Source organism: Varroa jacobsoni, unplaced genomic scaffold (genome assembly GCF_002532875.2).
Source record: "Varroa jacobsoni isolate VJ856 unplaced genomic scaffold, vjacob_1.0 scaffold_733, whole genome shotgun sequence".
Taxonomy (NCBI): domain Eukaryota; kingdom Metazoa; phylum Arthropoda; class Arachnida; order Mesostigmata; family Varroidae; genus Varroa; species Varroa jacobsoni.
This window is the reverse complement of record NW_019213635.1, coordinates 60,550-87,003: the sequence shown is the minus strand read 5'-3', so window position 1 is coordinate 87,003 and position 26,454 is coordinate 60,550. Positions and strand designations below refer to the sequence as shown.

The following is a 26,454-nucleotide window of genomic DNA, read 5'->3' as shown; positions in this document are numbered from 1 at the left end:
AAAAGAACGTTTATATTACCATGGCAAATGCCTAGGGATGAGCTTTGGTGTCCGTAAGCCCGATTTAATCATAAATTTCTATTTAAAAAGTTGATTTTGCATACGAGCTATGCTATTAATATAAGATAATACCATTTTCAGTGATCTAAGGAATAAAGAATGTGCACAATGCCTGTGACAATAGCAGGTACACAATGATATATGAACACATAGTCGATGTTTTGTGTGTTCTCGTTTACGCTAAAGAGTGCCGTCGAGGCTAGTCGTTGTACTTAATATAGTACTGTTGGCTTGTAATACAGGCTTAGTGAAGTGGCAATACTATGCAGTTAGTTATTTCTAAAGTCAAATTGCGTTTTCTAGTTTTTTGTTTATCTATAACTTGAGTTTGTATGTGTATACGTTCATTCCTTCGAACAAGAGACGAGGGAAACAAAGATTAGCTAGCACCGTAATACCAGTGAAATATAGAACGATCATAAACAGTCTTTTTATTCGACAGCCAACTGAACCGCAAAACTCAAATCCAATAGCGTTTAGTCGTGTGAATCGCAGTCTTAGTGCGCTTCTATGCATATCTATTATATTTAAATTATCCAACGAAACTTCCTGTGTAGGACTTTAGGGTGTCTTTAGGATGCATCTGGTATCCTATGTCTTTCAAAGCGGTACATTTACTTCATATGATATTTGAGAGGAAACTGAATATTTTCTCATTCAATTTTTATTCTCCTACTTTATCGGCTTTCATTTTCAATAGTGTTAGATTTATCGGCGCGGAGCATCCACACAATTTCGACTATTCTCGTCTATTCTATTTCAGTCAGCATAACAAGACTCGTTCAATTTATTGTTACACAGATGGGAGCGACCTGCCTTGGCCTTTGCAAACACCGCAGTGACAATGAAAATTTAGGCACCAAGCGTAGTCATAACCAGACGCCTCTTCGAGAAAATGTTCTTTCTATTTCTATGGATTCTTCTTGTAAACCAGTTCACTAACCAATCTTGTCGACACCATTTCGATTCATCGTTTCAATGTACTTGCTATTCGGGAAAAAAGAGGGCAGTTTTCGATTGTGACATAGACACGTACTGGCTATTGCTGTACTAAGTCGGGCCGTACGAACAGCATGAGAGAAATATAGGGCGGCATAGCTTGATTTGAAGTAGGCAAGTCGCGCTTGTGCCAAAGGCGGATTTTTCGCCGTTGATACACAGCAGCGGAAAAAGAGAGGCGACAAAGTTGAATGCCGGAAACGCTGAAGCAAACAGAGATCCCTAAGGGTTATCAACCGGAAAGCTCTGCGCTTTTAGTCTCCTAACCCGTACAACTACGTCCGCAGACCAAACGAAAAAACGATATTTGGCATCAACTTCACATGGGTCCCGTGCCATGACTCGCTATGATTCCGTTTTATCCGTACTATGAGGGTGTGGTTGTCGGTTTCATCGACTGATGTAATTTCTTCACGAAATTTTTTTTCTTCTTTTGCCTCCTCTCAACGAACAAAGCGTTCATTTCCTTTTTTGAAAGTGTTTTACGGAGGCACCAAGAAGGTGAGCCGGAGGTGCCAAAGGTTTGGCACAACCGTATCCTGTTTTATAGGGAGACCTGCGTTAGCAAGTGGACAATGGATCCATGCCAAACTACGTAGATATGCCATTTTTGTTTTTAATTATTTTATCCCTACACAATCACACAAGGAACCTGCACTTTCTAAAAGCCGTTGACCCATGTATGTCGGGCTGTTAAATTAAAGAAGTGATCTTTTTAACACTAAAGAATAGCTGGCAGTGTTTCGAGTCTGACCTGCTTTGGCACGTAGCCCTTTGGGCTCTGGTGCATACCAGTGCATATATAAATAAATGCAGGTGTTTGTCTCTTAAATGGAGCGTCATCGAAGCGATTTTCTTACAGTAGGACTTGCCTTTGCTTGCGCAAATGATGTTAAAAGCGCACTATTACGCAATTCACTCGCAAAGTGGACACAGGAAAACACAAAAACAAAATACAAAAGTCATGATGTATCATCAATTTGCTACACTTCATTTGGCTTTGAAAAATCCCAGGAGGGCAAAGAAAGATGCCATCCTCTAGCCGAAGCCTAAAGCGCTCCCGTGTGCGTTTGCTGATGCGAGATATCCAGCATTGATTCCCCCTCTATTGCAGAACTTATTGCACTTGTCTTATTTCTTTCCTCCTCTTTTCTATGTGATTCGATCAACAGACGGATTCACTTCTGATGAACGGACTCAAAATTCTGAAGCACGGATTACCCTAAGCAACCTTGCCGTAAACTGCGATATATGCCTCAGGCTAAAATCAAAGAAAGAGTTGGTGTGTCTGGGTTATAGGTCGACCTATTGTTTTTCTGTCGCTGCTTCACAGACCTTGTAAGTCTTTCACCTATTCCATCTGTGCGGTCTTGCTCCCTGTAACTCTTGTCGCGTTAGATGCTTTGCGATTGGTCCTGCAGCACCCCGAAGCTACTTCATCAGCTACTTCATAACCGTCATCTAGAGGAACTCGAACCGGCCACTGGAATACTAAGAAAGAAGACTAGAAAAAAATAAAAAGGAAGATATTAAATTAGAGGAAAAACATTACACGTCGCTAGGTCATCATCAAACTCCTTCGTGCACCGACTACATACTTATATTCGGGAATAGGCCGTAGACACTCTTCTTGTAAGATGGCGAAAACCAACGGCAGAGTTAGTGACGCGTTTAGAAAAGATTTAAGAACGCCGTAGCGGCCATACAACATCGGCCGAAGTATTCGTTCCCGGGCAGTTCCCTTGAAATCGCTTGCTGAACAGCTCTAGTTTTGGATGTACGGCTGGTTGGTGATTGCTCTTAGCCAATATATGCTTCTTTTCCTTCCTCTCTAGGTGCCACTAATATCAGATAGTAAGCTATTCTACTAGCTATGGTGAGACAAACTATTGAAAAGAACATATACAGAGCTACTTCTACGTTGTGGGTGGTAGGAGAGACACACAGGAATTTGTAACTATTGCCGCAAAGCGTCGGACAAAAGGCTTGGTAGCGGCACACAAATTATAATTGTCTTGGACCGTTCTGGTACATACCTGTGACGTTTGGGTTAGAAAGTTATTTTTCAGTGCATTAGATACCTATACCTGTGCATTAGATACGTATTGCTCTAAACTAAAAGCAGGAAACACTAAAACAATTTTCTGTTAACACGTAAACGTGTTTGCTTAAAATATGTCTCAATGTAACTTATCGTATTACCTCAAATTAGATCATGCGCATTTTAAAACGTACGTACTAAAAGTCGTTTATCTGAACTTAAATAGGCAGTTCAATGCTTGGAACATCATTTTCAAAGCTGTACAGTGCTATGAGTTCCATTATTCTATATATATATGTAATGCTATCTTGCAAGTTGACGCACGAGCCGCAAATAGAGCTTCTATGGCGTTCTACACAATTTACAAGACTGTATGTCAATCAATTGATGATTCATTCAACTTGAGGTTTTTTTCAACTCGGGACAAAAAATCCTAAGTGCCTTAATCTTCACTCCAATAAACTGATTGATCGTTTTTGTTCGATGTGTTGGTCTATAGTATTCTCTGTAACACTCTCAAAAAAAGATAAAAGCTTGAAGACGCTGGCTTGACAACCGTCTGATGAAAATGACCAGGTTTCGTAACAGGGCGTGCCGTTATATAGTTAAGGATGAATCTGGTATTTGCAAATGCACAGTAAGGGCAAGTTTCATTAGGGATGGCTTGTAAAACATAAACATACGTAGATGTCGTCAGGCGGAAATCATGTTGGATCCTTTCTGTAATATAAATAATATTTTATCATTGTTTCTCTTATAGGAATGCAATTGAAAACAATTAGGATAGGCATTATGTATAAGGTTCGATTTGCTCCACAAGTCCCTGACAAACGATCCGGCAGATGTTACTGTTCTAGCAGAACTTAATGCGGTTTATCATTTCGATATTCGTTTTGTTCGTTATTATAAAAAAATTATTTTTTACATTAGAAAAATATATTTTGAAAGCAATTTTTTGTTTCGATGTCCCAGCGCTATTTGAAAAATTTCAAGGTTCAACCGGTCCTCAAGGGTTACCATTGCCCAGCATTCATTGCTCTTAGGTAAATAAGCTCCATTTCATTTTGAGGGCGGTTTCGACTATCATTCGAGTTTTAGCTTAACGACCTGCCTGGCGTTTGCTCAGTATCCTTGCAGTGTTTGACTTACTTTGTATCATCGGCCTATTCCCACCGAGATCGACTTGGTGTTCTGTTCGCTTAACCAGTCAACATCGATCGGTATTTTTTAGTCGTTCTTATCGCTGCAGTCACACAGTTCGCATCGTGAGTCCTGAAAACATGCCTTAAAGGTACGTTTTTCACTTAAAGTTGATTTTCTATTGTTCTTTCTCAAAAGTTGTGCATCATCGCTAAATTGCGTGAAAAGCAAAAAGAAAAAAACAGACAATCAAATCGGTATGATGAAACACCTATCAATGAATATGTGTTTCTATATTTACCTTTAAATATGGCTCATATAAATTTCATTTGTAGGACTGCTACTGAAAAAAGTTTATGACAAAAACGCTTTATTTAGTTGGTCGGTATTAAGTTATCAGAGGAGCATTAAACACCCAGTGAACACCCGGCTGAATTGTTTGACAATGAAACGTTGGAACCTTTCTTGGCTATCAAAGCAGGACTTTTCGTGAAAAATCGGAGACTAACACGGACAGGTCGATCTACACGACGCTTGATTCAACCACTTAACAAAAAAAAACCTATCAAAAAAAAATTAAAAGGTCACCGCCGGCCATGTTCCAGTTTCATTCCCTCTAAATAATGCAGCAATAGAGGGCCTCTTTGCATCACAAGATGGAAACCCGGAGAAAACCCTTCCAGAGTTCCTTGCTCCACCAGCAGAACCCTGTATTTAACTCCTATCCGTATACCTGCTTTTTTGTGAACCGTACACAAAGGTGGCGGCTGCTTCTGGTGCTAGACGCACAAAACCACAACAGCTAGTCAACGACTTCGGCAACGTAAACGACAAAGTTTTAGTGAAACTGCTGAGTGAGGCACAAGTGCCGCGATAGAAACCAACTGAGATACGGATTCAGCAGGCATTGGGTCGAAGGATCTCGGGAGCTGGATAAGAGAGAGGGCCATTCCGCAGATGGGGAGAAAAGGGGAACGAGCAGCAGGTAGGGGGCAACGTGAACATTACTGAGGGGCGCCATCTGTGCTACCAAATAGTTAAATACGTCAGAGAGAAAAAAAAATCAGAGAAGGAAAGGAGTTCTAAGTTTACCCGACAGTGAACGCCGTTTTAGGCAATACCAGCAAAAGCATCACAGATGGGGTAGAGCAGCCTGCCAAAACAGGAAACTCTGCCCCTCGCACTCCTGCTAAAATCTACTGTGGCGCTGTTGTAGTACCTAAAACTCGCGATGGCTCTCTCACTATTCGATCGCTACTATACCCCGTTGGTCTGTACAGAGCACTCCTACAAAACGACCAATTCGTTGCCCGTAGCGTTTTCCTAGTACGTGGGCGATGGGGAAGGGAACATCGATCTACACGGAAATTCGTCGTGACGTCGTTCATTCCATTCCCGAAAGAAAGGCAAGCGCTACAGGGAGGGTAGAAGCGGTGACCGCGCTGCTAACTGTGCCCACTATTAGATCGTGCTGGCTGCGGGACTAACCCGTTCTTTTCCCGTAGCGTGCCTGTCTTTCCACGACTAGGTTGGTCTAGGATGACGGAGAACATATTCAAGCGTTGTATAGACGGATTTGTTGGATAATAATAACCATAATAATCACCGAAGCCGACAGCGAAGAAGCAACATATGGTCTGTTCGGTGTTTCGTTGAGATTCAAGGGGCGGCCGCTGTTCAAGGGGCGGCCGACAATCTACGAAAGCCGCAGAAACAACAGCAGGCATTATATTTTGCACCGGCCCTGAAATCGACCATACTGTGCTTACATTGACAGGATTAATTTGGGACAGGACGCAGGAGACCACGGCGTCAGAAATGCGCTATTATATTAATGGACAATAGGCACATCGCCAATATTAGTTCATTAGCATGGAACCATCTATAGGCAATTAATTGTATAGCTTAATAACGGCTGATGTAGTATCATCATTGGCAATTGTGACAATTCAATCAGATAAGAATAAAGCGGTCTCGGCCGGTTGAAACCGTTCAATTTTTAGTTAGTAAATTTGGCCACGTAGAAATCAACGAATATGGGATTGTACTTGCTACAGAGACGATCTGATTACCTATTGAAGCTCGTTACCCACATATTGAAAATACTGATATCATAAATAAAACATTTAGCGTCCTTTTATTAAGCTGTATTACTAGACACGGAGAAATTACCTCAACCTTAGTTCAGTGAATTCGATTTACATGTAATCAAACTTCGACTACCCCTTTGGGGCAACCACATCAATACTACCACACATGTCAGCTTGATGAACCTAGCTTATGTTAAGTAAAAACAAAAAGCAGATCTTATGTTAAGTGAATGCGCGTCGCATGAAACAGGTCGTTAACGACGAATTTTTTTTCAGCCATCATTTAAAATTGCCTACGTGTGAAAAGCGCTGTTGTTCTCAAGTACATAAACGTTACCGACGAATTTTTCTTCAGCCATCATTTAAAATTACCTACTTGTGAAAAGCGCTGTCGTTCTCAAGTACGTAAACGTTAACAGTTTTGGTGTCGGTCATTAATGGTCAGTGGTATCGGACGGAAAAACGGCCTTTTCAAACGACGACATCCTCTCATCACGTTTTTGCGTGTCCACATATTAGCAGCATATATCATACGTTATATAGCGACTCGCTCAGCAGCCGAAATAGAAATATTTTAGCTTTGAATATTGTGGTAAACATGTACATATCATGCCGACTAGGTCCGTGCAGCTAACGTTCTGAGAATATCCTTGACACTTTTACTTGTGTTTGCCTAGAAATAAAATGTCTACAGATCTAACTGTTTATAAACTTTGTCCTTTCTAGGAAACCTAGGAGAACAGAAACAGAAGCGCAATCAAGCTACACAACTTAAGTATTCCTATCCAAAAACCTAAAAAATCTGACTACACACTTGAAGACCTCACTTTGCTGTACGCCTCACCCCATTCCCAAATTGGCAATTCGGTCAAGATTTATTGCATAAGGGGCTGTTGCCGACCTGTGATAATAACCATACTCATAATAACTCATCGCTTGCTTCTGGGCGGTGCTTGTGATTAATTAATCGAATACCTTCTTAATGTTGACAAGCTTGCGTTGGAATTTACAACACAACAAACCCCACGCGGTATCACATTGTATGTCCATGTGGTTAAAAAACCACTATATATCCGTAGATAAAATGGGTGTAAAGCCTTTCTCCATAATACTTAAACATTCAAGACAAGAACCTCTACTGCGTTTGAAAGTGTATCAGCATTTACTGGGTCCATCACTGCAGATATAAAACGCAAAAATATAGAAACACTTATTTGAGAGCAAGAAAGCGTTTCAATGGGTACAAAGACACTTGCTATATGTCGGTTACCTATCTAAACGTATATCGTCGTGCGCTAGTTACCGTTACAGCATCAGGACAAAAGGAACATCAAATCGGTCTAACCAGGAAGGTTGGATTAGAAAACGAACGCAAGAACTTTTGCAACTCTTAAGTGACCCAGGTATAACTACTATTCTAGATACTGCAAACGCATCGTTGTGAAGCCAAATATAGTAGCATTCCAGTGTTGACGATCGTCAGTCGGTTACGATCAACGATACATTTAACAGATTACACTTATAAACAGTACGGCTGGCCTTGCCTTGTGCTGGGTACGTGAACACGTAATCTGTGTAACGAGAGAAGCAATCAGGTAAAAGGATCAAGGAAAAGATGGCATACAACGAGCGTGGCATTTACTTGTCACTGAAAAACCTCGATAAATGTTTATGGATATTTTAGTTTCCTTTTTGCGAACGTTTAGAATGCAGGCGGGCTGAAAATTCGATGCGGGAAAATTTGAGCTTGTCATAATCAAACCGAGACAGCGGTTATAGACCCTCCAGCCCCAAGCATCATTAAGCACCGCACTTATCATATGTTATTCTTTTTATTCTTGTGCAGTGTGTACCGCTGGTTGACAAAAACTCACAAAACTACATTATTGTACTGTAACTTTTTATTGATCAGTATTGTCGTTTATTTGTTCTGTGCTCAATCACTGATGCTTATCTATTAACTTATTTGTTTGTGACTCCTCGTGAAGTGATACGCTTTTATTTACAGAAGCTATTTGCTCACTTTGACTTCTAAACGAAAATCTCCATGAACAAAGAAAGGTACATACAGCGGTATTTGTCTCTAGTCTATCTGCTAATTTCCTTCTACAGCCAGGGATTACTGCCAATTAGTATTTCAGTTGCTCGACTGTATCTCATTTATTATCAGTATTAACAAATTAGGTTTAAACGGGCCTCTTCAGTCGTTTGCTTTTCCAGTATTCCACGTTTGAAGACTATGCCAAGAGAAGTTTGTCTAGGCCTTAATAGTGAGTTCATCATGCCTATATTCACATTGATTATTCCAACCAAGCTAGCTATTGTTTCAAGTATATCAAATATATATACATTTACAGGTATGCCGTCATTGTTAGCTAGCAAGCTCTCGCAAATTTTGAATGAACAAGAAAGACTTAGAGAAGCTATGACGCCTACATGTGGGTATATACTTAGGCTCGCAGAAGCCTTCTCTTAGTGAAAGGATTAACGATAGATTTATGATCATAATGATAACCATAAAATTAATAACCACATCGCTAAGAGTTTCTTCCACCAGCCAATCTGCGTACTGGTTGGTTTAAGAGCGAGCACTTCGTCATCGAACATTCGAGCCAAAATAATTACGAGCGTAAAGCCTAGGAGTCTTCTTCTTAACGTTAGGGTGGAGTCCGGCTATTGTATGGACACCTGCTCTGTTGGGCCGCGCATCGTTTTCATCGAGAAGTTTGTTTCGAAAGAATATTAGGCGGCAAACGTTACACCAATGATCGAATAGGACTGTGTGGCGTCGAGGGCGCTGCCGCAATCACTTCCAAAGCCCCACTTACTATAACATCTGCAGCGCCATCTAGGATAAAATTGTACCTAGGCAGAAAGACATATTATCATCTGTAGTATGAATTACATCGATTTTAAAACTACGACAACAACAACAACACCATCGGTGGAAATGATTAAAGATTCTAAAAATACTCTTACACAACAGCAACATGCCACCTTGAGACACACCTTTTTGGAATGTGTGCATGTTCAATATATGCCATAATCATACATAAATATGGCGATCCGCAAGAAATTCGCCGAGTTCAGCCTGAGATCAACTCAACCAGCGATGTAACTCCTTTAGAAAGTTGTCCATTCGACCCGATGATAATCACAATAACCAAATAAAAAATAAAAATAAAAAAATATAAAAATCATGGAACTGTTTTGAGGCCCAAGCTGATCGGCTTTTCGAGCATTAGTCAACGAAAAGTGCAGTAATACAGTGCCGGAGTAGAAATAGGTCAGGCTAAAGCATAAGAGCAAAAGATTTGCTATCCTGCTTGATATGAAGCTTGGAGAGTGAACCTAAATCTTACATCCATATTATCGATGTTCTATCACATAGAACCGCACGCATTTGTTTCCCAGAGCTTCAAGCACATTTACTGGATATGAGAATGCGATAAGGCAATCCAATTGAATTTGCCTGAAATCTCTGTAATGTATGGTATGTTCAAAGAATAACACACTAGGAAATACGGTTAGATGTTTTGTCCAGTGTTTAGCGTTAATTTTTATTGAATCAAAGAAATCGTTCTTCGATCCAATAAAAATTAATAAAATAATAAAAATTAATAAAAATTTTATTTTTATGTATTCCCGGTGCATATGAAAGTCACCCCAATTAAACGTAACGATGCAACAGCGTATGACAAAAGGAGACAAGTTTTGGAGCACGAATACTGTTTGTAATCTAATAGCTGAAAGGCAGTTAATATTTAGGATCTATACTTCGCGTTTACCTAAGTTGCGTTTATCTAATTAATTTTTTTTTTATCAGTAAAACAGAAATATTGGGTTCGAAAAAAGTCGTCGCGCTTTCTTCCCCTCATTTGTTTATTTTTGATATCCCGTTCTCTCTATCAGCGTGTCGTAAAGCTATTGTATTGCAAAGGCAAAGATGTATATTTCATGTATAAAAAAAGTTCATTTCCGACACCTTTTGCAGTATGTCTCTTGTCCGAAACAGCAAGGGAAATTTAACCGGTGTTCGGTAACGACATTATCATTAAAAATATTGCTCAAGAGCGGTTGTCACATTTGAAAACGGTATTCGCAGCCTAAAGGGCACTCCCCGTACTGGCCGAGCATCTGAATTTGATGACGACCATTGAGGGCACTTTTGAAGGAAGACGAAAATAACGCGGGAATCGGCTAAAAAGTTAGGCTGCAGCCGCACGACTGATGTAAACCACCTCAAGTCCTTTGGGCTTACACAAAAACCCAGAACATGAGTACCTCATGAACTCTCTGAATCCAACAAGGAGTCACAGCTTCACGCTTCATCTTAACCTTTCACCCGGTATCGAGCGTCATGCGGCTACAGTGACCGACTTTCGCTGTACTTCAACATGAATTAGAGGCTGAATGGCTTCAAGCTATTCGAGGCCCACTGTCCAACCAGAGCTTTATCCAAAAAGGATTATGCTTTGCATTTGGTAGGGCGATAAGGGCCTACTTTCAAGACTGGAATTAAGAGTAACAGAGACTTTTTTTTGTTACAAACCAGACAGACAAGGTCATGACAACGCAAGATCACACACGACTAATGTAGTCAAAGTTTCTTCTTTGAATACTTGAATGAGAGATTTGATTGCACATTATATTATTCAACCTTGAGCCGACAAGTTTTCAACTTCTCCGTTTACTGGTGGATCAAAGTAGGAACCGCGCATTGACATTAAAGGAACCTTAAAGCTTGGGTAGACGAGTTCTTCAACATTAAACCAAAAATTTCTGGCGATAGGTTATATGTAAATGGGTTTACAGATAATAGAAGCTTCTAAACAATAACAGAGTCACATAGCAGAGTACCATATTTAAAAATGTGGCCTTTCCTATTCAGTATAAAAGTGTTTCTTCCAGCCAAGTATATAATATACACACACACAGACCTGTACATATATACGTATATTAATTTCTAATAAATACTAGCAACTTCTCTTTCACTATCGTTTTACGATTTAATAAGGTTTTAGCAAACAGTCTAGCAGGAGTGAATTTTTCTTTCAGGTGTTTCAACCGTAAAATTACAATTTTTTTTACTAAGAGCGTCTATGTACGAATCATGCTTCACGGGTGCGAATCATGCATGGACATCGCCCTAAAATACGTTGCCATAGAAGCCACTGGCAAATACCGGTCGCCAAACAATCGATTTCAGTTTCAGTTTTGTATGGTCCTAAAAATAATATAGTTAACCACAGCGTTAAAATTTTTCGGCTACTTAATTTTCTTCTCAAAACTTACAAGTACGATATTCCTATTACTTATATTCCTTGCTTTCATTCAGGGAAACTAAATAGTCCTTTGAAGCACGAAATTTAATATGGGCTGTAAATATGAATGGACCCAATATAAAGCTCTAAAAGTTCCAAGTTTGACTTTTTCCTGTGGTAAAGCATGAGACTTCACCTTTATCGGCTGTCGATAACTTACCAAATATGATTGGAGCTAATATCCGGCTGAATCATCACGTCCCCTGACTTCGGCGTTCTATTGAAAAACCCCTGAGATAAAAAACCAAACGTTTTCGTGACCAGTACGGCCAACTTACTGTTAGTACAAGTAAGTTATTGCCAACTCTGTGCATTGAGCTTGGCGAAGGCCGAGCTCACCCAAGGTGAAGAAATGTAAAACCTCAAGCTCTTTTTTAATTTTACTTCCCATAATGCTTACAAAAAGATATAAAAGACAAGCTATTTGATAGTAGTTATCTTGCTGGTCTCTCTCCTTTCCCGTTGTACTACAGCAGTAATGGACACATTGACTTGAGGCTCTAGGAAAAACAACTTGTCTATACAAGGGAATTACAATGTAAACACGACTATCCACGAAAGTGTTCGGGGTTTCTTTAAAAATTTGACTTAAAAAAAGGCCTACCTCGTTGGCTTCAAACAGTGTTAAGAAAACTGAGTGAAATCCGGACATCTAAATGGACTTTGCTAGGAAATAAGTATCTCGGCGTTCGTTCAGCAGAGCTACGGTTAGAGTATTAACGTTAAAGCAACATAGGTTTATACGTCATTGCTCGTCTATATTTTACCAGTGACCTTTGTCTTTTTATTTGTCCTACCATACATTTCACTTCATTGGTCAATGAAGACCACGGACTGGACGGATCCCTATAAAGCCCATCGAATTTTAGTTTTGTAAAGAAAGTTTTTGCTACAACCCTGTAGGACTCAAACCCGTTTAATTTGTGGTAGTACGCCTTTTTAACGCTTTTAGTTTGCTATTTCGCATACTTGCGGTAAGCTTTGTTATTTCCGTGAAATCATTTGAAACCCCCTAGAGAAGTGGAGCCGTACAGTTCATTATCAAATATTACGGATTTTTTTTTGACAGAACAGGTGCTGGGATAGAGATTATTAGTTGTCTCAAGAAGTCAACGTTTTCAACTTCTACTTGAGCTCATAAGGCATTTTGAGGGAACCGTGCTGCTATTTTCATCCAGCTTTCTGTCAAATTTAAATGTTGCTATTCCATTAACAGGCTTTGTGTGACGTCAACGGTAACGGACACCTAGTTATGTCATTAGCAACTGGCGGCCCTGAGAAGTACTGGCTGAACTAAAATGAAAAGCCCACAATATATGCATGGCAGGCGGTCTAAGTCCTCTTCAATGCAAACCAGACAACCACTTGTTTGTATGCCTCTAAACTGGAAAAAGGACGAGTACTTATTGGTACGAGCATTCTATTTTAAGATTATATCGGTATTACCCAGCGTAATACAGAACAAACCTTTCCATTGGCAAACGGCCTTTCTGAAGATCAAGCAGCGTATCCTGATCGTCGGTGTTGTTTGTCTATGTAATTGCCAGTAAGCCAGCCCTGGAAACTATGATTATGCATTGGTACATACATAAGCAGTTTGGACATTGTCATTTTCGCCTTGACTTGAGCGGAAATTATTTGGCAGGAAGGATGCATCGAGTACGCTGCCGCAATAGGACTTTGAAGATTCAATCGATGATCGTACGTTTACAATACAAAAGATTATAATTAGAATGTCAGAACCATTTTGACTGTTGCTACATTAAATGTTATGTTAGTGTTTGACCATAGGACTTTAAGTTGCTCAAATTGCCCTCACATTTTAAATCTAACACAAATGTGTACATCGGATAAACTCTGGATTGGGCTTTAGTAATTCGTAAAGAAGGACCCACGTACTTCTGTTAAACTCTTGAAGAGTCTGTAGACTAGGATACCGCTTCCTTTTCAGTGTCCAGTAGCTACCAGAGGCTTTCCGATCTACTCATCCCCAATCATTGTACAGCTTGCCAATACCATTAAAATATAACAACTCGCAAATGCTCAGCATCAAGCGATTAATAAAGACTTAAGCAGGAAAAACCTTATCAGTTCAACGCGGTAGCTCAATATACACTTAAAAGCGTAGAACTTTGCGCTCCGTGGAGTATCCTCGGATCTGGCGAGACGTTATTACTGTATAAAAGTCAGATTTGCCAGTTTTACGAACAATTTCATTATATACTTTTGTGGTGGCACAACTGTACTTGGCCATACGTTTTTTCAGTGAGGTGCATTCTAAGATATTCCAAATAGTTATCCAGAATATTATTCAGGCCTCTCAGTACAGACTGCAGCAATTGATTATTCTCTTTCTAGGGCGACTGTCGCTTCCCTTTGTGCCTTGTTTCGACGATCTTGTTTCCGTGCCTCATTCATTCTCGTAGAAAATCAAATTGTTTGTTTCATATTGAAATACGTAACTATGTTCGAGGTCTCTTGAATCAGCTTCTGATTAATGATTAACACTATTTGCTCACTTATTATATGTCACGATTTGTTGTACACCTACCACGCCGTTATATGTAAAATGCATTGAGTAAATACAAAATCATTATCTCTTTTCATTTTGCTAACTATAGGCGTTTAAAAAGTGGGAAAAAGTTCACGGCGTAGAGCCACTCCTTCCTGGCCTCAATCTCACCCATGATCAGCTTTTCTTCCTTAACTTTGCGCAAATCTGGTGCGGATCGTCAAATAAGCAGGAGACAGAATTCAAGCTGCGCACTGCTGTCCACTCGCCTGGACCCATACGGTAAGATAACGTATTTAGTAAAAATCAAGATTAGATAATTTCTAGTCTAATGTATCTAAACCCTTACTTATTCAGTAAGTTTAACGGAACACTATACAATAACTTTCTTACACAAATTCTATAGAATTTACGCATTTAGCTTGACGCAAATAGCGACCCATGGTGTTTTTTTAATAAACCGCACATTAGCAACACAGTAATGAGCTACTTTATATCTTACTTATAACAATGGCCGATCACTACTATATGATAACCATTATTATTATAGATATAAATGCAATATAATTATTTTTAAAAGACTCGTTAAAGACAGCTCATATAAGTAAATGGTGTGACTCCAACTTATGCGTAGAAGCCATACACCTATTCATAGGAAATGTTTATCAATATTAAACTGCATAATTTTTATGGATTGCCTGGCATTATTTGTTGAATTCTAGAACTACTACTAGCTGTGCAAGACGATAAATACCTAGGTAGAGTGATAAACAGCTACTTCTTGCAAGAGATAAATTTAGCCCATTCCTATTATATAAAGGACACACTGAAAGCTAAACGACAGTTGTAGAAGCATATCTGCAAAGCAAACCAAAAATGAAGTTGACCTACAAGCATGAATTTATAGTGCCCCCTATATTATCTTCTACTTTGACTTTTCCTTCCGTCGAAATGTGCACAATCGAAAATAAATTAAACAAAGTAATGCCAGCGTGAAATGATGGGATCGCATTGTATTGCGGTACTTCTATTGGCTACGTGATATCCAATTTGGCCTAAGGTGAGTTACTGTAGGCACGGCACCAGGGACAGCCGCTACATTACGCCGTACGACGATGCCTTTCTGTTCTTGTCCTCGGTTTGCATGGCCCGCCGAAATCGTCGAGTTGCTCTTCAGGAGAAGCGGTCCATCGCATACAAATTGGAGTGTCTGGTTGAACCGCTAGGTAGGCCTGACGGGTAGAAAGGAAGTCGAAGCGTAGGAGCCGTCAATACTTTTTCTCTAAGCTACAACGCTGTTCTTTTGCCCCCTTGACAAAAGGGCAACTCCAGCGCTCAAGGTCAATCATATATCCTGGCGTGCGTTTGAGCTTATGAATGATGAGCCACCTCCTTCATGCATGATGAAAGCATGATCTTATGCGTCTCGCCGAACATAATGAAAGATAGCTTGGTTAAAAGTTCTAACAAGCAAACTTATTACCTGATGACAACAAAAAAATCAGGAGTTGCGGTACTGAGGCGAAGTGTTATGGGGACCAAACGAGAAAGAAAAGGTAAAGAGTCAGTCAGTGCTTCACTATTTGGTTGGTCTCATCTTCGTTCGGTGAAAACTGCTTCAGTTCAAATGTTACTGGGACGTTGAAATTCATCAACTAGACAGAGTTACCGATTCCAGGTACGCTTCTGGGTCGACAAAGATCAAACAAACAAAAAGACACAAAAAGTAGTGCGGTCTAATATCATTTTACAGTGATTATTTCACACTATACATATACTTCTATGTATTCGTTACGAGGAAACATCTTAGCATCACATGCGTGACTTACTTTCCTGTCAAAGGGCGAAAAGTGAACATATATTGAACAATAGATTACATCTAGAGATGTTGACCACAATCTATTGCTATAAAAACACGTATGTTTCTTTTTTATTTTTGCTTTTTCTGCTCGATACTAGAGTCCGCGGCACCCTCGGAAACTCTAAAGACTTCGCCCAAGCATTCAACTGCCCGCCAGGAAGCAATATGAATCCCATCCACAAATGCTCGCTATGGTAACATCTGTGCGTCATCTCAAGTGTGCAGTCCTCGCGGCATTCATCACCCAATTCAGAACCAAATTATCCCGAGTACTATCCAGCCATAGCCGAGGAAAAATGTTGAGTGGTCGATGTCACACAGTTTGGAGAAGTCTTCTAGATATTTATCCTCACTGCAACCGCAAATTCATCCAGCATGAGAGTGAAATTATTAATTATTACCATGTAGTACTCAACTCGGTTAAAAAACAATTGATGACGCAGGAGGCCTGCGATATGTGGCAGAAACTGTCAAGTTATTCGCGTCAAAAACGCTGACCGCGATGTCATGAAATGACTTATCATTATATCTGCATATATAATAACAATGATATTCTCTACTTCCGGAATTACGTCACATGAACGGGATGAGCATATAGACTCTTACTGTATTACCCTATCAGACTGAAGGAGGAAGTAATCTTCAATATGCTAACACCTAGAGTATAGTATATATGAGAGAGAGGGCGTGACAATACGGCACGAGAGATAAGCAGCAGCTATGTAAAAGTTTAATATCCTCATTTATATATACATACACATTAGCTTCTTGTTTCTTCATATGTATCACATACATTACGTATCATTGATGAAAGCAACTGTAGCTATGGATCAATCTTATTCAGCGCCAACTAAGTGACGTGGTGCAGGCAAAAATATAAGAACTTCACAAGGCTTGAAAGGGAGCCGATTGTTATTAATTTATCATGCTCTCAGCTTAATAAGTTTACTTATTTACATTTTGCATGAAATTTTAGCGATCGAACTGGTTAAAGCGGGGCTGACCGGACCGGAACAGGTCTCTACCTCGGCTTTCTTTGTGCCTATGCAAAAAAAATGCATACTTTGTAATATATGTTCTTATCTCAAGTGATATAAATATTAACCAAAAAGTGCTCGTTGCTTTAAATAGTCTAATTTTAATTATTGCTTATTCACAGTACAATCGGCCCCTGCTTCGTAATGCCGGAAAAGAAATATTATAATGTCAGGAACTTTAAGTAGGTTAGTGGGTAACATATCTGTGCCCTAATCTTGAGAACACATTGTCATCTAAGTTGGGATGCGGACAGAAATCGTTTTATGCTGAAGGTCAGATGGCCGATCAAACATCAAACACGAAACAGAGGTTTTTAAGGCGCGGAAATAGTCTAGCAATGAAACAGTTATTACAACGAAGCTAAAGTAGAGTTTGAATAAAAGGATACATTGGGTTGCAGTCTGCGTTGAGCGTACCAGCAATATTTCCATGTACTAACACATCCATCATCCGTCGATATTCTGCAGGATATATAATTAGCCTTGTGTTGAGATTCATTTTGACTTCTAAGCTGTCCTGCCATACTGCTACCTATTACTCTATAAAAAAATATTTTTTATCCGAGAATATCTGCTCAATTTTGCAGTAGCGAGTTCTAGACCGGTTAGCATTCCATGGAATTCTCAACTCAAATTTAACTGCGACTTAGAGCACCTAAAAACCACAGCTTTTGAGTTGCAGTAATTTAGAATTGTTTTATTGATATTATTCAAAAGCCAAAGTTCCGCAGGGAGGAAATGTAGTAACTCTCAGATTTTTGCCTTTGCTTATAAATTATATTTGTATTTATATTTTATTTATTATTTATATTATGTATTTATATTATTTATATTATATATATAAATGAGAAAAGTATCAGGCCCACATGTCTGAAAATTTCAAGCTCACCCGTGCAGCGGAACAGCATGTTGATTTCAAATGTGAGTCTTCACCACAAACGCCTAAATTACAATAACCTTCCGAATTAAAATGAAAACGCCACGTAGACGGCGAGCCTTTCTAAGTCGCGTAGCTGGTAGATGTATGAAATGCATGTATGCTTAAGGCTTGGCACGTCACAGCTGAACTGATATTTCCGCGAAAGGTCAATGCTGGACCTACTTACGACCACCCACGACCAAAGACACTAATTGAATATTGTTTGTTCATGACCTGGCCGTTAATGGCCCATTAAAACGACTTTTTTGACAACCTAAATCCTCCTTGCTTCCTGAAAAGTATTAATAAAATGAACTAGTAATAGCATGAGTAACCTCATTCTCTATTAGCTTACAAAATATTTAATTTTTACTATATAAATTAAAACACTTAACAATTATTAGCTTAGTAGAATAGCGTAATCCCTTTGTACAATTCCATAGTCAACAAAAGCTGCAATCGTAGCAGCTTTATTGCAGGTACAAATAGCTGTCTTTAACATTAACACTATTTACATACTGCATTAGTTATATTTCCTCTATAAAATAGGATCTATAGTTTGGTAAGTCTTATTACTGCCAAAAGTATAGTGCGTTTGACTTGAAAACAATATCGAGCCTGAGTATAAACAATAATTTTGTTGGTCGAGTTTGCAAAAAAATCACTGGTTCCCTAAAGTGTGCTCGTAAAAGTAAAAGAGACGAGCTACTCGCAGCTATTTTTCATATCACGTTTTATTTTAACTAACATCTTCAATTTCCAGGATTTTTCTACATACATTATATTGTGTATTCTAGTATAATTTATATGCTACTTACTTTGTAACATATGAAAAATGAACTGTAGACGACGTTTCAGTGACGAACATTTTTGCGGCAGAAATACGGCAGTTCTTCAAGCATCATCAGATATACCAGGAGCTATATTATCAGCCGAATTTCCATTTTGAAAAACTTTGCCTCAGCCGAACGTACAGTAATGAAAACACTTCGAAGAACAATTTACTGAAAACCTGCCCAAAGGACAAAGTGATGCTGATTGTCCGATATAAAATATCTGATCTATAATTCTAATTGTGTTGCTCAGTTTAGAGTATCTGTAGACTGGAACATGCACTTTTAAGCTTGCTCGAGTTAGGTGATTATTGTAAAATATTTTCATGACACTTGAAATAAGAGTTCAATATTACCTTCGTATTGTTATATAATAGGTTGAAGAAACAGTCGGTATACTGAGCATATCGCAGAAACTATACTAGTGTCAACCTCGAAGTTTCAGCCTTTTTCTTTGAAACAGCCAATTCTTAGCAGAAGGTAGTACTTTTTTTTACCTGAGTTAGGCGGCACATTCGACGGAGTCTATGCATGTATTAGAATTTCTAGTTTCGTAACGAGTCGCACCCGTAGGGGGGTCACGCTACTTTCTACTCAAACAACAATTATCCATTTTAGTTATTGACTAATCACGATTCTGCAAAAAAGGCAGGCGTGTCCTTCAGCATAGACCATACGTCAACTTAAGCGTTGATTATTAAAAGTATACAAATTTTATTTTTCTCCTAAGCCTGATGTTAGTTTTATATAGAGCCGACGTAGTGCTTCTAGTACTTTTAAAATTACTATAAGACATTAATAGTGTTCGCAACTTAAGTTCTCTTTCATAGAAGCCATATCTTTCAACCAACTTTTAGAATTTCATAAATTTAGCCGCAGTTGGCTAGCGGATTATCATGGACGCTAAGCCACTAGAGGTCAAAAAAAGCTATTTGAGAAAAGTGACGTGGGGCAGTTGACGCGAAATTGAGATATGAGTATGACAGTTACCGGTGACTGGTATCAGGGTCAACAGGCTTCACATCCTCGGTAAAACACTCCGCTGCTGGCGACGGCGGCGAAGCGACCGAGGTGCTTCTTGTAAGGGTGGAAAAAGGAAAGGGTTATGAAGAATCACTATGAAAGCTTATAAAGCTTATAAAAAAAAAGACGCAGGTCGAAACGGTGTAAGGGAGCGTGTCGGCAGTCGTTAGAAATCGCGGAAAGCGACTGCGAAATGGACTCACTACGAGAACATGATAATCGTAATGATAATTGTGTACAATGGTCACACCCCCTTCTCGAGCTAATCTGACTGTGCCATTGCGGTGATTACATACACCCACAAACTATTAACCGTTCGGTTAACTCGGCAAACCTAACAGCGTTCTTCCAGTCTAACAGCCATCAGTTTATATTATTCCGGTATTCTCTAACATAACTACTTTTTTACCAATATTTTCAAATTGACTGCTACCTGTGTCGTCCGGTTATCTATTAAAGATAGCCAGATTATATCGTTTAAAATTTCCACAGATAATTAAGTATTCCTGGGCCCACTTTTTTTCTACAAAAATGCTTCAAGGACAGCTGATTCCATTCTGTTGTGACCTATAGGAATCTACCTCAGACCAATTAATTTTTCACAAGACTTGGGCATAGCTCACAAGTACACCTGATGTTCCTCATAGATTCCCCAAAAAGGAAAAACTCGAAGACGCGACAGTATCCCTGTACGATAGGCATAAAATACCAACTTATCCTTATGGAGATTTGTAGTGTTTGCGCCATAGGTATCAATTGCCATATGGACGCTTCTGAAGTGAACTTGGCTTTATTGAAAATATGCCATGGATCCTCTTCTTTTTGTTTTTATAGAAAACCGTATTGAAAAATATGGCTTGCAAGCTGCGCGACCTACTTTGAACAAAAAAAAGCCAGAGACTTTTTTCCTGGTTTCGAATGTTTACAAATAAACTACTCCTCTAGGAAACGCAAAGAAGGAGCAGATTGGAAAACTTGTGCAAAATAAAAATGAACCCGTTGCTTCACATCTAATATAAATAGGGCGCTCCAAAGGCTGTACGATGCAAGCTGTTGTTGCAGCACCAAACCTGAGATTTCCAAGCAAGTTTCTAGATTTTTACACGAAAGCACAGGCGTTACGACGAAAAAACTTATACCAATGAATAGATTCTTTTACGCATGTCATGTGGTTCCCTTCCCGGTAGTATTTACTGACTTGCCTTAAAGGGGTCTTCCATCTGTATTGATATTCTTCTACCATGCCATAGTCCAGTCATCTTATTCTGCTTAATTTTTTGGCGTGCGCTATCAAGGCTATAAAGGCGCCGGGGTGTTCGTGGTGCGCAGAAAAAAATCCGATAAACATTGAAACCAGCTGCCAAATGATGCTTCTTAGTTTCAAGTAAGAATATATTCTTCATAATCTCATTAAACAGTTCGAAAACGGCAATGCTCAAGACTATATTTAAACGAGTTCATGCTGGTATTTATTATGCTCCTTTTAAGTGAACTTGTTCAGTACAAAATTTGTGAAAGATCTGAACGGCCAACAAGCTTTTGCATTCTTAAATTTATTAAAGAAATGTTGGCGCAAAGAAGGTATAAATCACATGATCAATTAGATTGAATGAAAATAAGCTGATGTTATGCTATATTGTATAATCTTTAACAGTTGGGAAACCTCTACACTTGACATCTCAATACGTATGTTTCAAAACTGTACAGTATACCACCTAGTTTACTGTATACGAAAGCAATGTTTTGGATCTGGCTGAGTTATTGTTGAGACTTCCTCATGTGTTCTTTTACAGCTTCCACAGCTATTAATCGGTATGATTTTTGCTCAATGGCTTATACAATACTTTTTGATTTTTCAATTTATTCAAAATGGAAAATATGAATATGAACAACTACCATATATAGGTTTCTTTACATTATTTTATAATATATCAAAGGTACGGGCTAAACTGAAATGATCTAACCGCCCAGCACAAAGACGAAAATGACATGAAGCATGACAATTTCGGTGCTTTCAACGAGCCGAATTCTGTTTCAGTGACTCACAGTTGTGGATAGATAGTTACATATTACTCGAATAAAAGATTAACTTCCTATAATTTATCTAAGTTATAGCTTTATTGCAGTGCGAAGCCTATTTGATTAAAGAACGCTAATGTTATTGCGCATTTATCTTCAAACCGAAATTCTTTGTTCATGTAATTTTGGCAATCGTATTCAGTCAGCCCTTACTGTATCGATGTGTAAATCGACTTTAGTCATTTATATATTTTTAATTTGTTCTAGGGTAATTTTAACTTTTAGTCAGCAAGCGAATTTATGGAACTTTTACTTATGCATACCGGCGCTACCACCATCACTGTCTGCATGTAAACATCGCAGTAAGACGAAGGAAGATCGTTTTGCGGCTGATACGCTTTACATATATACATGATCGGATGGCTCCGTGGGGCGCTACTCAAAAGCTGTAATCACTCCCTTGGGCGCCAGTTGCTGAACATACTGCACTACTTTACATTGTACAGTACCGCCGCCCACATACAACCATAGCAAACAAGTGTCGAGTAGCCGACAAAATACTCGAGAACGTTATACTCTACAACAATAACATACCTTTGAGTGGTACGTATTCTTCGGAATTAGAAACCGAAATCGAATGGCTGGAAATCCTATGCGCTCACGGCTTCTCGCTGCAGAGAAAACAGCCTAACGCGTTAAGCGTTATGATAGCTCGCAGACACTACCCAGGTTCCCATAATTAAATAGATACTCGTTCTTTGCGGGATACACAGAGCTGCGCCAGAAGTAACCAGTGCGTTTAAACATATACCATATCGTTTATCAGATTTCTTAATGTTTGCATTTTATCGTATAATGCGTTTATACTACTATCTAGATCGTAGGATACGAATATCGGCAGCTTCGTGACCTGTTTATAGCCGTATATATATATGTATATATATAACAATTAACCTGCACGAAAAATCCGTGAAAGATTGACGCAGGAACAGCCACTCGTGTCTAAAGCAGGTGAAGTCCGTTTTATTAGAGAGAGAGACTATTAAGCAGCTAAAATAAGCAGCATTCGCACAGCCGAACACAACCGTAAACTCGTGCTACTCATAAGAACATATTAAACAAATACCGTTCAACCGACAAAAAAACAGCCTTCCTTTCTTTCGTTCAGGTTGCTTGTTTTAAACAATGTAGAGAATGGTCTGGCATGTGACTAATGTATAATATATAAGCGTTGCGAGCATATTCCCCTGCCTTTTCTCTCCCCCCTCACACTACTTCGCTTTCGCGCTACACGATGGCCGTGCTTCGCAAGATAATACTCCCTGGGAGCAGACGGAACAGTATGTTCCCAGTGAGCTGATTTCATGACTCTTCTCGCATACCCTCATTTTGCAGAACAGTTGTGACAGCAGCAGCAGCTGCTGCAGTGGCGCCCGAGGCAAGGAGAAGCGAGGTTAAAGATAGCAGCTGTTTTTATGTATCTATAGTATGGTGATAATTAATCTGGTAGGAATGCAGCTGAGAAATTAACTCAAAACTTTAGGAGCCGCACTGCAAATAGAACATGCGTGTAACCGACGACAGTTAGCTATGAGTAGTAGGTAAATGTGTACGCTTTCAATTAATTATTGAATAATATCGAGTAGCTTACTGTATAGATGCTATTTATATCTCAAGTCTACCGTATCACAAAACTAAATGGTTATCTTTTACACTGCATCGGTCATTGGTAATTGCTGTCGACGACGGACGTTACTGTGCCGCGGAAATGGCTGAAAAGATAGCGAAGCCTGTGTCATAAGCCAGTTCGATATAAGTAGCCAGTAGAATCTAAATATCCCCGCAAAAGATTGTTCACTTACCTTTCTCGCAGTAAAGATCTATCTGCAGAGCGAGGATAACGTGGCTGTAATTTGATAATATAACTTTAGACCGTTAAAGTTTTTTTTTGAAAGTAAGAGATGTTCCCTGGGAGAGATAAATGCACCCGTATTCCAATAATGCCGAAAACCTACTTAAAGGACACTTGCATGGCTATGAAGCTGAGCGCGTGCATCTCACGACTTTTGTAGAAGTGTTGAAAAGGTTCCAGAACAAGAAGCTATGAGGCGTTTATAGAGTGTCATGATCCTCGACCGAAGTTTAAAAGTAAACTGCATGGGTTGTAGTTAGGAGAACTTTGCTGAAAAAAGACATATCGACGTGTTGCTAGCTAGTTCAGTCGTCTGATCAGTAGAAACTTGAAAAGTTTAAATGCTAGCCTTAATGATGAGGTATGCGTCGGATATAGTTAACGCCATAGATCCCTTTGCACTTCAGACGTGAATATTTATATCTGTTTCTCTTGTCCAGTAAATCGATAAATCGATATACGGTCTACGATAGGAAATAGGTGGATTAACTAACCTGTCAGTCACATTCTGGATTTAATGTATTTTCCGTTTAATCGATTACATTCCCCTTCCAGTTGTGAAAAAATGTATATTGTCTTATTTATTTGGTCTTTAACTACAAAATACTTAGTTGTCTATATATATTGCCTATATCTTACAGAACACTCCTTTATGTGAAACATTCCTAAGCAAAATCGTAAAAATGCTGGCCACGAACCGCTAATTATGCCGGCGCTTAACTTTAAGTGTTCAAAGCTTGGGTAACTGTTTGGCAGTGAGCGTGAGCCATCTGAATGGGCTCAAGTATAATTCAGACACTCGCCGGTTTGGAGCCTTGGCTTAAGACATTGTGACTGTATCCCGCAAGCCTTGCACCAAGCCAGTAACGGAGTTTGAGTTCGTCTCTAATAGCGCCACATGGGAAAGTTTTCTTTGAGTACAAATGGTATCCAAATTGAGAGTTGGCCATTGCGCTGGAGTGGAAATAAAATAGACAAGTGCTTACGAGGTCTAAAGAACTGATGTCCATTCGCGTGCCTACACACTCAGATGAAACGGCGTACAATCTATTAACGCAAACATCAGCATTGTAGTTTACTATAAGAATTTTATAGATAGCCAAACTTTCGATTTTATTGTTTCTGCCCGAAAAACCGGTCATCCGAAGGATAAGTCCACTGGTCCTCATTCTAAAACTAATTTATTACCTTCATGTTTTTGTTGTTGTCATCACGTACAGGTATTTAAGATATGTTAATAATAGTGCATTTAAGTTTACAAATCTTTTTAAAAAACCGATTCTCGATCTATTTCTGCCAGGCTATTGTTGTGATGCACGTAATTTCTTTTATACATCTTTTACAAACTAGATTTACATAAAACAGTTTATAAGGTCGAAACGCGCCCCGTATATGATATCAGCCTCGTGACCTAATCATCATTGGCGTTTGTTGATAAAATTGGGCATTATACGTCTTAACTAGTGTTTTTTCGTGAACTCTGACACCACGTGAAAAAAGCTAAAGGGCATGAAGGTACACACAGAATGGATATATCGGTTTATTAGCAAAAACGAAAGAATATTTATTATATCTGTAAGCATACAATTGTATGTTATGAATGAATTAAATTTATATTTTAGAATTATTGCGTTCAGTCCAAGGGACTGCTCAACTAAAATATTGCAATGCATGACACCGCGTAGTATTTGGGGCATATTTTACTACATCTTGTATGAACGCACGCAGCATATAGCAAATGAAACCACCTACATAAAATGTAGTGAAACACTTGTACTGCAAAACGCATAACTAGTGTAGGGTTGCTCTTATTCGCCTTTTTCCAGGCTTTATTAGTCACTATTTCTGTGTTGTAAAGGTAGGAATCGATTTCCGTTATCTTTTTCTCTCACGTACTGATGAACTTTAAACAAGTGGAGGCAATAAGAAAATCTGCGTGAATCTGCATCTCAAATTTTTTGCACATAACGGTGTGTAGCACAGTAGGTACACGTATCTGTTTAATGATGAGCGAAGCAGTCCCATAACGTGATTTAGAAACACAAATTTAACTCGGTCGACCATTTTTACCTGTTTCGACGAAAGGTGTTCCTACGCTACCTGGAATCAGTAATAAGCTACGACACTATCTTAATATCGAACAAGGCCAGCGTCATTTATAAAATAAGTATGGAGCAAGTGTAGCGGTAAATTCGATTGACTTTAAAGTTTCAAAGGTTGATCAGCACAACTCGTTATGCTGGCCAAAGTAATGCATGAAATCAAATTCATTATTTTTAAATTCCATCGTTTCCCGGTTCTGCTTGCGGTGTACGCAATTCATTTTTGGTCGAAAAAACCAGAGATCTCTAATTCTAGTCCAACTAATGAATACACGTACGTTGAATCTATAAGAAATAAAAAACGTTTTCAACTCACTTATTTGTGATAACCGAGCGCTGAAAATGCTTTTATCAATGCCCATAACTGCGAAAAAACTTACAAAGTAATTTATTTAGTATTTAACTTGACATAAACTGTTGAGAGTTTTAACAGCACTTTTTTTTGGTTTTGAAAAAAATTAACTGGTAAAATATAATTCATAGCCAGCCTGGAAGTTCTATGGAACCAACTATTCGCGCCACAGCAGACGACATGCCATTGGGTCTAGCAAATAAACCTAGCCATTGTCTGTTTTCTCTATT

The 26,454-nt window shown here is 39.0% G+C and overlaps 1 protein-coding gene and 2 long non-coding RNA genes across 5 annotated transcripts in view; 1 reads left to right on the top strand and 2 right to left on the bottom strand.

Moving 5' to 3' along the window:
• The window catches only part of LOC111263087 (neprilysin-1), an 88,992-nt gene extending 70,679 nt beyond the window's left edge, over nt 1–18,313 (top strand). Inside the window, exons 19-20 of one of the 3 annotated variants that reach the window (XM_022837878.2) lie at nt 14,276–14,448; nt 16,126–18,313. In XM_022837878.2, the coding sequence (XP_022693613.2) occupies nt 14,276–14,448; nt 16,126–16,225 (273 nt within the window). In that variant the 3' untranslated portion in view covers nt 16,226–18,313. Of the gene's footprint in view, nt 1–2,231; nt 3,740–4,226; nt 4,310–14,275; nt 14,449–16,125 lie in introns of those variants that run through there. The other 2 variants (XM_086969448.1, XM_022837875.2) reach the window with 2 other exon arrangements.
• LOC147753120 (uncharacterized) lies at nt 2,500–6,614 on the bottom strand. The gene is made up of 3 exons (XR_015312145.1): nt 4,974–6,614; nt 4,250–4,384; nt 2,500–2,563 (listed from the first exon to the last, which is right to left on the bottom strand). It is a non-coding gene; the product is annotated as an uncharacterized LOC147753120 (long non-coding RNA).
• On the bottom strand, nt 18,154–22,628 carry LOC111263092 (uncharacterized). Its single transcript, XR_002682020.2, has 3 exons — nt 22,453–22,628; nt 18,802–18,995; nt 18,154–18,275 (listed from the first exon to the last, which is right to left on the bottom strand). It is a non-coding gene; the product is annotated as an uncharacterized LOC111263092 (long non-coding RNA).
• Between the last annotated feature and the right edge of the window lie 3,826 nt (nt 22,629–26,454).